A 15409-nucleotide genomic window follows, 5' to 3' on the forward strand; every position below is an offset into this window, starting at 1 on the left:
TAGTTGAGTGTGTGCCAAGACCTGTTGGTGTCGCAAAGGGGAGAATTTCCGTCAGCAACTAGATGCAAGCTGATTGGAAACAACATTCTCAGGCAGAAGCTTTTGAAGTATGCAAATAAACCTCTCTCAGAGAAAGACTAAGAAAAAGGCATTTCTGTTGTCTTCTTTTTCTTTCTTTCTTTCTTTCTTTTTTTTTTTTTTAAGACTTTGTTTATTTATTTGAGAGAGAAAGAGAGAGCACAAGAAGGGGGAGCTATGGAGGAAGAAGGAGAAGCAGGCTCCCTACAGCCCCATACGGAGCTCCATCCCAGGACCCTGGGATACTCACATGAACCGAAGGCAGATGTTTAACCAACTGAGCCACTCAGACACCCCTTCTATTGGCTTCCTAAATGCTGAACCCTAGAGGCATAGCCAATTAGGAAGCATTTCTTTGCTTGCTAAGGTCCTTCAAAACTCGTGCATTCAAGCTCCACTTGCCTGCATAGCCAGGATATCAAGAGGTGTGTCCCTTGGGTGGCAGCTGCAAAAACTGGGGTGCCGAATATGTATATAAACTCCTTCCAGGATGATATTGGTGGTTTGGAGCAGGCTACAGGGAGACTGCTAAGATCATGTCTATTGGCTTCTCTGTTCTCTGGGGAGATGCATGTTGTATGAGGCGCCTAACCCTCAGGCAACAGTTATAAAGTATGCAAATAGACCTCTTTCAGGGAAAGACTGGGAGATTGGCATTTCTCTCTTGCATTTTGCACTGAGCCCTGCAGGGATAGCTGATTAAGAAGTGTTTTTTGTTTTTGTTTTTGTTTACTATAGTCTTCCAGGAATTCAAACTCAAGAATTCAGGCCCTACTGGCCACCAGAGTCAGGCAATCGAGGTGTGCATCTTCTGGGTAGCAGCTACAAAACCTGGGTACCAGACAGGGGTGCAATCTCCTTTTCAGGAGACACTGGTGACCTGGAGCAGGGCAGAGAGAGAATATGAAGATGGTGAAGATGACACCTGCCAGCCTCCTCAGTCTCCAGAAAGAATTGCAGTTGACCCCTAGATGTGTGTTAAATTAGAAGCCTGACTCTCAGGCTGTAGCTTTTTTTTTTTTTTTTTTTTTTTTTTAAGATTTTATTTATTTATTTGAGAGAGAGACAGTGAGAGAGAGCATGAGCAAGGAGAAGGTCAGAGGGAGACGCAGACTCCCCATGGAGCTGGGAGCCCGATGCGGGACTCAATCCCCGGACTCCAGGATCATGACCTGAGCCGAAGGCAGTCGTCCAACCAACTGAGCCACCCAGTCGTCCCCTGTAGCTTTTAAGATATGTAAACTGACCTATTTCAGGGGAAAACATTTTTTGCTGCTACCTCTTCACTGAGCCCAGGGGACTCACAACAAGTCCTCACAAGCCCCTTAAGAGCTGTTTCTTTGTTTGCTATAGTGTTGTAGGTCTTGTGGGCACAAGTCTCATTGGCTTTTGGGGCTAGGTGTTTGGGGGCCTGCCCCTCAGGCGGAAGTCTTAAAAGGCAGAGCACTCCATGTTGGATGCAAACGCTTCTCTCCTCAGGGAGAAAATGGAACTTGGTAGTTTTCTCCCAATTGTATTTTGCTGTGATATGGTAGTGTTTATAGTCATGGTGTGTCTCAGTCTTTCTTACACATTTCAAAGTGGGGCTTTTTTTATTTATCTGATGTGTAGGAATCGTTCAATTAGATTTTTTTTTCTTCAGAGGGAATTGTCCTGTGTGTAGCTCTAGATGCAGTGTGTCCATGGGACAAGGTAAGGTCAGGATCCTTCTATATTATCATCTTGGACTGGAACCCAGTAAGTCTTACACTTAAGCCTATGTTTTTAACATAGAATTAATTCCCCCACTAACTACCTCTAGGTTTGTCAAGATAAGATGTTTAAGTGTAAAGCACTTTGAAAAGAGTGGAGCTCTATATAAATAAAGGGATGATTGCTTTGGCTTGCCTGAATAAGTGAATTCAGAGTGGATGAGAAGAGTGTGGGTATAGGTCATCTTTCCTACTTCATGGCAAGACCTATGCAAATCTCCCTCTTGCTCAGGAAACTGCAAGTAAAGCCAATTTAGTCTAAGCATTCTATCACGAGCCAGGTGCCTTAGAAATCCCAGTATTTGTTGTCACGTTCTTTTTGAAAGAAATAGCAAGGTGGCTGGCTTATATTCCAGTTGTCTGAGCTGCCAAATGACTCTTAAAACAAAAAAACAACTTTCTTCAGCAGCACACAGTGAAGTTGCCTTTCTCCTCCCTCCCCATTCTTTCATTTTAATCCTTTATAATGTGTGGTTTCCAGACTCCAAAACTATAAACAAAACATGTCTGTTCTGTAGTTTCCATTATCCAGTGCAAATTGAAAAAAGAAACCATAATGTTTCTTAATCTTCTTTAAAAATTTCTTTTTACAAATAATTTATTTCCAAATATCGGCATTTCTTACATGATTTGGATGTAGTAAGGTGGAATAGAGACAGAATTCATATCAACCTATTGCAGATAAGGTTTTCCCCCTGAAAAACAGCATAATCAGGGTAGGCAGTTTCCCAGGATTTTTGTGATCACTATTCTGGAGATAATACTCTGCAAATAAACATGGGCATCGAGGAAAATGTGGTTATTACTTTTGGGAAAAAATATCTCAAAGAAATAGAGGGACACCAAAACTGTTTCTTCTCCCTCTTTCTTTCTAAAAGTTGTATTTTTTTTTCAAGCATTTACAAGAAGGTCGAATTGAACTGTATTTTTATCATGACTTAAATTGTGCAAACACCTGGGAATTAAAACTTTTAAATAGTAAGTGGAATTTGACCCTTGTTGAATATGTAGATTTGAATATTTAACATCATTTTTTCCTTGTAAGTTGTATCTTCTACGTGTCTTATAATGCCTCAAGTTAGTGTGCTAATTCCCCAGTGTAGTTTCACAAGACAATATTTTCATTTACTAACAACATTTCATAGTACATTAATAACATCAACATAATCACATTCCTCTCTGTGCCAGCTTCAGGGTTATTAGAGATGTAGGGACATTTGTTACACCAAGGTAAATATCAAATATCAGTTGAAAAAGAGGGAGAATAACAGTGCTTTTGCCGCCAGCGCTAAGTTCCTTTGAGATGTATATGAATACATATGATCTGTTCAGTCTTTAAAGCATTTGCTGGTTCAGCTGTGGTGCATATGTTGGTTTTCAGACAGTTTTGGAGCATGGTGGGGGGTGATATGCATATATGAAAATCCTACGTATAAGTTTTGAGGATGTCATTAAAGTTTGTTTAACTTTAATTTAAACATAGATCTCAAAGACATACAAATGATACTAGTTTTGATAGATTTTGGAAAAGTAATTAAAAATAGAGTAAAGCATTAAGGAAAATAGTAACTAAAATTTTAATGGAATTTTTCAGACTAAATTCTATTCTATTTTACTTTTTCTCTAGTTCCTAATCAAAACAACAGTTCATTTATTTTTCTTAAGTTTTCTTTAAATTCCAGTTTGTTATGGGATGCCTGGATGGTTCAGCTGGTGAAGCTTCTGCCTTTGGCTCAGGTCATGATCTCAGGGTGCTGGGATGGAGCCCCATATCAGGCTTTCTGCTCAGCCAGAGAGTCTGCTTCTCCCTCTCACTGTCCCTCTGTGCTCTCTCTGCCTGAAGTGAATAAATCAAATCTTTAAAAAAATAAAAATTAAAAAAAATTTCCAGTTAGTTAATACAGTATAATATTAGTTTCAGGCGTACCATTTAGTGATTCAGTACTAACATACAACACCCAGTGTTCATCATTAGAAGTGCATTCCTTAATCCCCATCACCTATTTCACCCATCCCCTTGCCCACCATCTGGTAACCATCTGTTCATTCAGACTAAATTATATTTTAAATGAAATAAATTGATCATTAATTTTGTCTGGGGGTATTACTTTAATCCCCTAACCAGATATTGATTTTCATTTACTTCTCTCTACTGTGTGTGTGTTTTTTTTTTTTTTTAATTGTGTGACATTCTGAACTGCTGTATAAAGAATTGTTTTAAAGTTTAAATATTATAACTTCTTCAACTAGGGTGCTGTTTCTTAATATTTTAGCTAAAAAAAGAAGAAAATGTTATATTCCTTTATACTATTTTGAAACATGAAAAATGCACTGATTTTTTTTTTTTCTTTATAGAAAAGTAAAACTAGGGGTACCTAGATGGTTTAATAGGTTAAAGGTCTGGGCGCCTGGGTGACTCAGTGGATTAAGCCGCTGCCTTCGGCTCAGGTCATGATCTCAGGGTCCTGGGATGGAGTCCCACATAGGGCTCTCTGCTCAGCAGGGAGCCTGCTTCCCTTCCTCTCTCTCTGCCTGCCTCTCTGCCTACTTGTGATCTCTCTCTGTCAAATAAATAAAAATAAAAATCTAAAAAAAAAAAAAAAATAGGTTAAGGGTCTGCGTTCGGCTCCAGTCATGATCCTAGGGTCCTGCTCAGTGGGGAGTCTGCTTCCTCTTCTCCCTCTGCCTCTTCCCTGCTGTCTCTTTCTCTGTCTCTCAAACAAATAAAAATTAAAAATCTTTTTTAAAAAGTGGAAAGAGGGGATCTGGGTGGCTCAGTTAGTTAAGCATCTGGTTTCGGCTCAGGTCATGATCCTAAGGTCCTGAGATAGGAGCCTGTTGGCAGGAACCTGCTTCTCCCTCTCTCTCTGCCTGCTGCTCCCCCTGCTTGTGCTTTCTTTCTCTCATTCTCTCTCTCTCTCTCTCTCTCTGTCAAACAGATAAAGTCTTGGGGAAAAAAAAAAGGGAAAAAATTAAAAGGCAAAGATACCTTATAAATGTATATTTTACCCTCTGTGTTTTTGCTGCTGTGGTTACATAAGAATGTATTTTAAAAAAAGGAAAAAAAAATCAGAAACCCTTAATACTGAATACTAGCATCTTTTGTGTTTTTTTCTTTCAGCTCTCAGGAGAAGTGATTTTGCAAATTGCCAATGAACCAGTTCTGCCCTTTAATGCTCTCGATGTAGCTTTAGAAGTTCAAAACAGCCTTAAAGGTAATTTTTCTTTGAATTATAGTAATTTTAGCAAATGAAAGATTGTTCAACTAATTTTTAATGAGCAATGGATAAAATCATATGCTATCTTATTAACTATGACAACACAGGCCTCCCTGCCTGGAGAGGATTATCATGAGAAGGGCTTAGAAGAAATCTGACTGCCATGTCAATAGAAAAAAGGTGTATTTATGTGTGAGCACAAGATTATAAAGGATGTTTCATCTACTTCCCTTTGTCAGAGAGATTTATAATTTCAAACTTCTATTATCATTTATAAGTTCCACATGGAAAAAATATAGATCAGATGTTTTTCCAAATAAATAAAGAAGGAAGCAGGTAAGTGAGTTTGTAGCTAACATTCAGTCTGTTCAAATAAGATTGACCCAGAAGTTTCTCCTTTGGGATTGATTTCTGAGGTAGATGCCAGATCACTGAAGTGTTGGTCCACCCTAGATTAAGGGTGACAAGAAGAGAATTATTTCCATAGTTTCTATTTCAATCCCTTCATGTTTGAATACAGCTCTTTCTGCAGAATTCTAATACCACCCTAATCGCTACCTTCATTTCCCTTTTATCTACATACAAAGCTTTCAACTAAGCTTGTAATTTGTCTTCATTAACCAAATACTAAGGGCAATATTGTAATTAAAAAATGTACCCACCTCTTTGAGTCACACATCTTATAGTCAGATATTTAGTGTGTGATTTGTAGACATATACTTCTCAATACAAAAGTCAATATTTTAACTATAATCCTTAAGCAGTAATTCTTAGAAAATGGTCATTCATTCTTTTTTGGGGGGGGGATGAATTATTCTTAACAGCCAAATATTTCCGGTATCTGTAAGTTTAATACTTTTTTTTTTCTTTTTTAAATCTTGTCTATCAGGATTGCTTCTTAACCTGGAGAATACTATAACACAACTCCCCCCTCCCAATGATTCTTATTATATTGGCTATAAACCATAACCCCGAAAGGAAATGAGCTGTTTAGGGTTATTTGTTCCCATATGAAGTGGCCTCAGATTGCTCTGTTTTTGGTATATTGAAGTTGGTCTCTATACAGTTTCCTTTCTTTTTCCACTTTTGTCAAGCTTCTATCATAGACTTGCTTGATGCAAGGTTTCCACGAACCTTCAATTTGTAAAAAAAATGTAAAATATGAGTTTCTGTGAAACTCCATAAAGCAAAGTGCAATGAAATGAGGTATGCCTATATTTTGGGCAGCATTAGAGCTCAGAAGAAATACCTGTATTTTAATGAGATAATTCAATACAATTATTCAGCCTTCAGGAGGATTTCAAATACAGAACTGACAGAGTTGTATTTAATCAGGCAATAGCTCTAATGGGAGAGGGACAATGAATTAGATAAGATATAACTGGGAGTATGTGCAAAGGAGCACCCATGGGAGTGGACCATAGTATCTAAATTGGGCATGGAATAAAGTGAGGAAATGAAGGCAATGAGGGGAAACAGAAAGGGAGGAGGATTGACAGATGCTACTTCCTGGTGTGATCAAAGAATTGGGAGTGAGTGAGCTAGAAAGACTCTTTTGCTGGTGGCCAGAAAATGGGATTGTTTAAAATGTGATCATACAAAGAGTGAAGACATCGGTAATGACATTGTTCAGGTAAGGACATGACCGTGGCAGTGGGATAGGAGGAAAAGAGGCTAAGGAAAAAAAGAGTCTAGAATATGTGCATTTGGAAATTGCCAAGAATTAAAACAGGAGTAATTATTATAAGAAGGAGTTACAAAACCAGGAGCAAAATCTTCAAAGAATGCATAGTAATGCAGAGGACCCTCCTAGTGTTCTTCTAGGGAAAGGGCTACAAAGTGCCTGGGAGAAGGAACCACCACTTGAGAGGGCTGTCTTGGATGCAGTATCCTTGGGGGAAAGTCAGATTTTAGTTAAAGGAAGAAGGTACAAAAAATATCATGAAAATAAGCCAGGTTAATAATTCTTTCTTTAATAGTTATATCTAAAAGTGTGTTAGTACAAGGGGGAAAAAATAACCAAACTACAGTCATTCTACAAAGATTTCCACTGTGGGCTGATGCTACTAAAGCTAGATGAACCTCTCTCTAAAATCAAGTTTCTTAGTTGGGTGAGCCAGGAGCATTTTGGCTTCTTGCTGTTATATTGGGCTGCTTCCACTCTACGTAAAGAACTTTTCCTTTGGTTGTCGGTTTTGTATGAGTTTTGTTTCTTCTGATGTGAGACTCCTCGGGTCTCCCTCTACTTTCATTCAGAAAGATGTGGGCAGACTTAAGATGTGCCTGTACTAGAAACATAAAACAAAGCAAAAGAAAAATGTAACAAAAACATCAATATACAAGCAAAAAAAAAAATATTTTTACTGTGACTTGAGTGTAAATGTTTGTTCAAAGTGACATGATTCATTACCTTTAAGCTATATACATTTTTGTGTTTTAATCATCATGATTCAAAGTTATTTACTGTATATCAAGGTAAAACATCATTCAAATATCTGCTAAATTATAGGAAATTTGATGGACCTGTTCCATTTTGCGTACTCTGGTTATTACCCTATTACTAAAATAGAATAATATGCTATAATGTGTGAATAATGGACACAATTTATAACAATTAAATAAATATTTTAGTTTCATTTTAGCTACAGTGTGAGATAATTTCATTAGCTAAGCAGAGTTCCTGTACCATGTTAAATGAAACATCTAATTTTACTGCTTAATACAAGCTTTAATTGTTGATATATTTTCTTATTTTGTTATGACAGCTAGCAGTGATTAGTCTTGAGTTCTCAATCACAGCTTAAAAAATAAAAAAGTGACCTTCAAGGCTGGACTATAAAATACTGTTTCTCCCTACTGCAAAGAGTTTACGTATGAAGGTCTCTGAAACCCAATTGCATTTTCAACGGTGTAATTTTTACCTCTTGACAACGGGCCATCTTGTTTATTTATTACTCTAGTTTACGGTAGCAGCAGACCATTCTCTACTGTTCTCACAACCACCAGAAAGAAGGATAATTTACCAGTGAATAATTTGTTTGAGTTGATTTATTGTACAGTCTTGAAAGCTCATTTTGACTGAGTGACCTTGGGCTCTTAATATTTGGTCAATGCCAAACACATAATAGTTAGAGAATGAATATTTATATGTGGTACATGGAGATATAATGTAAATAGTGACTGATAAGATAACTGATATGCTTCAGGGGTACTTTTTGCAAATAAAAGTATGTCCAAAAAATGCACACGCAGGGCACTGGTGCCAGTGTGCAGGCAGCAGAGACAGGTGCCAAGAATAAAGGAAGTAGCACCACACCCTTGAACGTGGAAGCCGACTAAGGACTGAGCATTTAACAACCTGACTAAATTTACTCTTTCTCACTTTATCCACTTTTTAATATTTAAAACAGCACTTCAAAATAGCTAAGGGACTTCGTGAGTCTGATGCTGTCTGTTTAATATCTGCTCTTTTTCTTAATTGGAATTCTGTTATTTACCATTATTGTAAAACCTACAAATGACCAAATAAAATAAAAGTCACTTTCATTTGATCTGGCTATGTACACATTTATTTAGTGCAAGCCAGACTCAGCAGGAAACAGGTTCTAACTGTGTGGCTTGTTGCCACCTTCTGATTGTCTCACTAAATGTAAAATGGTTGTTGGCAGGATTTCCTCCTGTTCTTTGAAAAACCGACAATGGTGACTTTATCTGACTTTTTCTCTTTTTTTTTATTAGCTGATAATTCATTAGCGTCAATCACTTCATTGTAGAAAGAAAGATAGTATTTCATCGTCATGATGTGACTGAGCCAAGTGTGCTGTTCCTCTAAGATCTGTAGTTTCGTATTTTCAATATGTGTCAGTTCTTTTCCACAATCACAAGTGACTGAGACCCATCTGATGGCTTTTTTTCTTTCTGAGTAATTTATGATGGATGTCCTAAATGGAAAAATTATGTATGTGCTTTATAAATTGTGTGATTCTAGTCCTCAGCCCATCTATCTCCAATCTTGATTTTAATTACCACCAACTCCAACTTTGGACTGCCCTGGAAATAGTAAAGAGTGGGTACATTAGGTACCTGGCCCTGTGTCCTCCCTAAAAAATCGAAATCCATCCAATTAAAATCTAAACAATAAAAGAAAATTTTTGTTCCCATGGAAATTCCAAATCATGTTAGATTTCTAGTAGTTTGACTCAAACTGGCATATCTGGAAGTTACCATTTTGAGTGAACAGGACTTAAAAGCTTTCTCTCAGAAGTAGCTTACCTTGCTTGCTCAAATTGAGAGAATTTCAATAAGAAATGGGCCATCCACTGGGTACAAATTCCTAAAAATATGTTTAGTATCAATCCCCAGTATTTTTTTTTAAATTTTAAGATATTATTTATTTATTTGACAGACAAAGATTCCAAGTAGGCTGAGAAGCAGGCAGACAGAGAGGAGGAAGCAGGCTCCCTGCTGAACACAGAGCTTGATGCGGGGCTCCATCCCAGGACTCTGGGATCATGACCTGAGGCGAAGGCAGAGACTTTAACCCACTGAGCCACTGAGCCACCCAGGCGCCACCCCCCACCAAGTATATTTTTGTATGGACTGTGACTACATAACTAATTAAAATTTGTACTTCATATATTGATATCCCACATCTAGTTCAAGCAAGGAGATGGGACAGCTGAGTCTGCAACAAATTCTGGTTGTCACTATAGTATCAGAATTTGTCTTCTGAAACTAGTTTTTCTTTCCTCCCACTTCTTTTTGAACTCATTTTTTTATTGAATAATGTCCCTTAGTTATTATGCAGAGCATGTCATCCCTTTTGTATTCATTAGAATTATACTTTCTTTTCTTTTATGTCCTGTGTCACAATTTGTTGCTATTCCTACAGCTTCTTTATCATCATTTCCTTCAGGTGTCTGAGTACTTCATTCAGATTTGTTTTAAGTTTTCTTTTCGGTATCTACATTTTATATGTGTCACTACATTGATTGAAATATGGTAATGACTTCTTACCCTTTTCCTCCTTTCCCATCATAGTAATGGTCTATTATATTGTGAATTTTTTTCCCCCCTAAGTGCATTTTAAGAGTAAAACCCTGTGCCCATGACAGAATAGTACCACAATCCATTTTTCTGTAAGTATTGCCTCTCTGGCAACAATTTTAAAGTTGTGTTTTTTTAAAAGATACTTTTAATCTTGGCTCATAATAGAGCATAAAGTATCTTTGACCTCATACTGATTAATTTTATTCAATTTTTTTTTCATTTTCTTGGCTTAACCAAAACATAATTAAACTCACCCATGTTATTAAATATACAACCCCAACCTTCTGCCTCAGGAGGTAAAAAATAAACTGGTAAAAAATAAACCTCACATGAATTTAATTCATCCAGGGAAGTTTTGCTCACTCTTCCAAAGCAGCCAATATCCAGATCAGTTTCTGCACCAGGCAGACAGACACTGTTGGGAGAACTCATTCCATGCAATATGGTCAAATTCATGCTAGATTTTCATCTGTGTTGGCTAGCTGGATCCTTGGGCAATATTTAGAATATGAGAAAATTTTCAGAATGCCTTGCATACTTTTTAAGAAGTGGCTGACCTGATTCTTCTAAGTATGCCAGTTTGGTGCCTTTGGAAGAGGGATTTCTACTGTATTCAGTTAAGACATAATTATCTACTGTCTTCTGGTATATTGCACTTTTAAATAATATCCTTTTATCAATGTATTGTAAAATCAGTGTTAGATTATTTATCAGCAGTGTACTAGCTCCCACATTTCTCTCTATACCTGCATTTTATTTGTTTAACTTCTTTAAATAACAAGCTGAGATGATTCATTGTGATTCATACTAAAGAAGCCAGCATGAAGAATAGAAAATGTAGGATAATAAAGGACTGTTGTTTCCCCTGGATGAAATCATATTGGCAATTTCTTTTTTTCTCTTTAGCGATGCCACAAGATATTTTTAAAATGACATTAAGTAACATACATTTTTCCCCCCAAATAATCTTCTGTTCTGCTTTTAACCACTGTGTTATGTGAAACATAAATCATACTTTCCCTTGTCACTATAAATCAGTGAAGTCTAAGCTATGATTTTGCAATTGTTAGCACCTTTAAAACTGTGATAAGCTCATCCATAGAAGAACAGGTTCTGTGAAATACTATTAAAATAAAAAGCTATGTTTGTTTGATATAAAAATGTAGTTTTAGAGTATGACCAGTACATTTCACTCTTAATTTAAGATGAAATTGAGTGAGTCTTAAAAAAATACAGCCACAAAATAGAACAAAAAGATAGAAAAGTGGAAATAAACTGAAATTTAAAACTTTTTGGAGGATAAAACTTGGAAGAAAGGCCACAATGGTAAGTAGTAAAACCATTCTTTAAAATCAGACAGTTATGCATTTGTCTAGAAGGTTGTAGACCAGACTTAAACACATGGGTTTATGCCAAAATGAAACTCACCAAGATTCAGGAGTGCCTGGGGAGAAGAGGTAGTTTGGGCAGGTCCTGGCAGGTTAGAAAAGAACATACAGATTCAGTGGGGGCAGACAGAACTGTAGTTACTAGTCTTACCCAGATGTCTTAGAGACCTTAGGGATAGGACATGTATGAAGTGCCTTTGAGCTTCTGATCTACTATTGGAAATTGTTTTGGGATTCTGTAACAATGGTCCTCCAAAGGAAGTTTTCTGAGGACACCATGGCACTTTCAGGGTCACCCACAAAGCCCTAGGTAATGTGCCAAGTGTCTCATGTCCATTGTGACATTTAATCCTACTCTTGCCACATGAGCTGAACTGGATATTGTTAAGAGCAATTTAGAGATTAAGAAACTGTGAGTGAGGTGTGAGGTAGGGTGTGTTTATGTTTTCATTGGGTGTATCTATTTAAGCAGTAGGTTTAGGGATTGAATAGAGATAGCTCTATCAGATTCCAAAGCCCCTGCCCTTTCCACTACACCACACTGCCTCCCAAATGACTTGAAGGCGACAACGCTGCAATGTGATGACTCACTAGAAGGCAGGAGTAGGGACAGGTTTCCTTCAGTATGTTTTAGAGCCTCTTCTGAACTGGCCTCCTTAAATCTGAATACTATCTCACTATCCATTGACTCATAATTCCTCCTCCTCTCCCTCCCTCCCTCCTTCTCTCCTCTCAGTTAATATTACTACTGCTTATAATATCCAGATCTGTTCTTCGTATAACACAATGAAAAAAATGGAAGGGTTGAAGTTAAAGGCAACTTTACCCTCTAAAAAGCGGAGGATTAAGGGATTAATTAGTAGCAATTAATATTATTGTTTACAGATGTAATATCCTTAACTGCTTTAATGTAGAAAGAGTCTCAGAACTTCAAGAGGTCCATTTTAGATGCCCTCGATTTCTGGGCAATTCCATGATCTGTCTTTCAAGTTTCACTTCTTCTCTGGATTTACTTAAGATATTTTTATACACAATAAATTCTTTAGTCTTTCTCATGAGCATTTATTTTATTTGATCCTTATTTATTCTCCATTTGTGGATTATATCTAGCTAGATTAAGAATTTATTCAGGTTGAAGATTTAATCTTTGCCTTTGCCTCCCTCCCAGTATTTATAGAACACCACACAAAATAGGACTCAATATGTTATTTACTGAAAATACATTTGTATTTTACTTTGAGGCAAAGGAAAAATGCATTGTTTCTGTTTGAAATTTAGAAGTCCATTTCAATTATCCCTTAAATAACAAGATAATTTTACTAGGCAGTCTTAATTATTTTGTATTATATTAAGGTTGATTTTTAATATTTATCACATATCAGTATGTTCTGCCATGCTATAAAAAAGTTATTAATGGGCTCCTGTATGGCTCAGTGAGTTAAAGCCTCTGCCTTCAGCTCAGGTCATGATCCCAGGGTCCTGGGATGGAGCCCCTCATCAGGATATCTGCTCGGCGGGGAGCCTGCTTCCTCCTCTCTCTCTGCCTGCCTCTGCCTACTTGTGATCTCTGTCTCTCAAATAAATAAATAAAATCTTAAAAAATTTTTTTAAACTTATTAATTTTTGGCTTTTCATCAGAAGGGTGACAATTATTTTTGAAGGCTGGTTGTTTAATTCCTTAACTTTTATATCATCCCTTTCCTTGTTCTTAAGAAGTTCGAGATGCAGTCCTTGGGAAGAAAAAATGGCTCCAGATTCATATTCACCACATAATAGAATTGGGAATCTTTATTACAGTGTATACAGGGAAGAGTGTGATACAATAATGGGGAAGTGGGAGCACTGATTTGAAGAAGTGAAAAGTGACATCTCTAAGAAAAAATCATTAGTCACAGTATTTTTACATGTCTGAAAAATGAGTTGGTGGTAATTTATACTTAGTTTGTGTACTCTGATAACAGGAACTTCCATTTATATGGTGATTTCTATTCTTAGAGATTGAAATGACTATTCTTTTTCCCCAAGGAAGTTAAAGGACAATAATATTAAGTAATCTATTCAAAACTACATTGATAGTAATTAAGTAGATGGAGCTCTTACATGTTTTTTGATACCAAGAACTGGGTCTTTAGACTCTGTGTGCATATAACTTCAAGATAATTGTATTAACTCTCACTGAGAGAAATCTCTAACTCCCAGTTCATTTTCTTTGGTCAATGGACTTACTGCTTATTAAACCTGAACTGTTAAGAGCCTCAATTAGTCCTCCATTCTCTGACATTCACTGTGACTTAAATGAAGTTTTATATATTCTTTTTATTGATTATTGGCAGGCCATATTTTAATTCAATTTAGTTTAGTTTGACTTATCATTACTCTAAAATAGCTTCTTTTCTTATCTTTTCTTTTCCTTTGCAATTATTATTGAATTTTAGCAAAATTAGTTGTCCTTATTATATGCCAAACATTTCCCTAAGTGACTTTGTAAGCATTATTTAGTATAATATCTCAAAATATTATCTTATAATTCAAAATTTACTCAACACAATTTTTAGTAAATGACTATTATGTCTTAGATATTGTGCTAGCATCTAGAGATACAAAGAGATAAAACATATTTAATGACCTGGTGGGGTTCTTTTCAGTCAGGGAAAGGAGATAGACAAGGCAGATAAGGATAAAAATATTGCAGCTACTATAATGTTCTGATCAAAGTAGATTATTCAGTGAGATGCCAGGCATAGTGTTAGTCTGAGGAAATGGCCGTAAACAAAACAGACAACAATCTCTTCCTTCAGAGAGCTGACATTCTAACAGGGATTCAGTATCATGGGGGAAAAATCATTTAGCATTACAGCTTACATAGAGTCAGTGATGTTAGTTTCTAGGTCTTATTTAAATGGACAAATAAGTTCTAATTGTCATTAAAATGCTATTAGGAATATTTGGAACATCAGTTATGTATACAAATGATTAAGAGAATATTGAAAGTAAAGGTTCTTTTCAATTTGTAAGCTTATACCCTGGAAGTAATACTTAGGGGATTGTGTAGATGGCAGGTGTTCACTATCAGGATCCTTTCTGGAACAAGACAGTTCTTAACGCTGTCAGTTCTCTACATCCTCACCACAATGAAAGATAAATTCATTTAAAGCTAAATAAAGTAGAATGGTACAATTTGTCTCACTTGATTCAGTAGTAATGTCTTCAATTCTGTAGTGTATGTTAGATCAGAACAGATTTTTCTTTCTTAAGTGGAAGACTCTAAGATGTCGAACTTGTTTTTTTCTGTTGTTCAGTCTTTCTATTCCAGTATAATTCAAATGTGCTTTTTTTGTCTTATTTTTTCCTTGTACAGTGGTATTTCCTATAAGGCCCCCATATATTAACTTCAGTGAAACATCACAATTTAAAATAAGCCATAACTTCATAAAATGGCATTATCATTATAACTGTTTAAATAACAGAGTGCTTAATATCCTCAATGAGCAAAAACTTCTTCTCTCTCAACCTCAGGTTTTGTTATGATATCAAACAAGATAATTAATGAATATAGAATGTACTTTGAAAACATCAAAATGCCAAAGTCTGTGAACTCCTACAATTAATTTTATTCATATTGTTGATGTCAGTGAACAGAAAGCATATAAATGTAGCAATCTCTTCATAGTTCTCATGAAAACCACTTATGTCTGCGCAGTTTTCTTTGGTTATTGGATTTTTTTTCTGCAAATACTTTATTAAATCTCTTTTGTTTATTTAGTAAACAATTATAGAGTGTCAGAATTGTGCTGGCTTCTGAAGAAAGTGACATGTGAAATAGTCCCCATCAGATGAAGGGGAAAGACAATAAATGTTTAGTTAGAGGTTGGTAATTCCATGAAGACATATTCTATACATCAGCTGTCATTCTAACCCAGATAAT

General features: G+C 36.2%; 1 protein-coding gene across 3 annotated transcripts in view; it reads left to right on the forward strand.

Moving 5' to 3' along the window:
* NAALADL2 (N-acetylated alpha-linked acidic dipeptidase like 2) overlaps positions 1 to 15409 on the forward strand; it is a 1286203-nt gene that overhangs the window by 1215271 nt on the left and 55523 nt on the right. For all 3 annotated transcript variants that reach the window (XM_044251814.1, XM_044251815.1, XM_044251812.1), the window contains one exon: positions 4951 to 5044. In XM_044251814.1, coding sequence (XP_044107749.1) covers positions 4951 to 5044 — 94 coding nt within the window. The remainder of the gene's footprint in view (positions 1 to 4950; positions 5045 to 15409) is intronic.

This window comes from Neovison vison, chromosome 6 (assembly GCF_020171115.1).
Source record: "Neovison vison isolate M4711 chromosome 6, ASM_NN_V1, whole genome shotgun sequence".
In the NCBI taxonomy this organism is placed as follows: Eukaryota; Metazoa; Chordata; class Mammalia; order Carnivora; family Mustelidae; genus Neogale; species Neogale vison.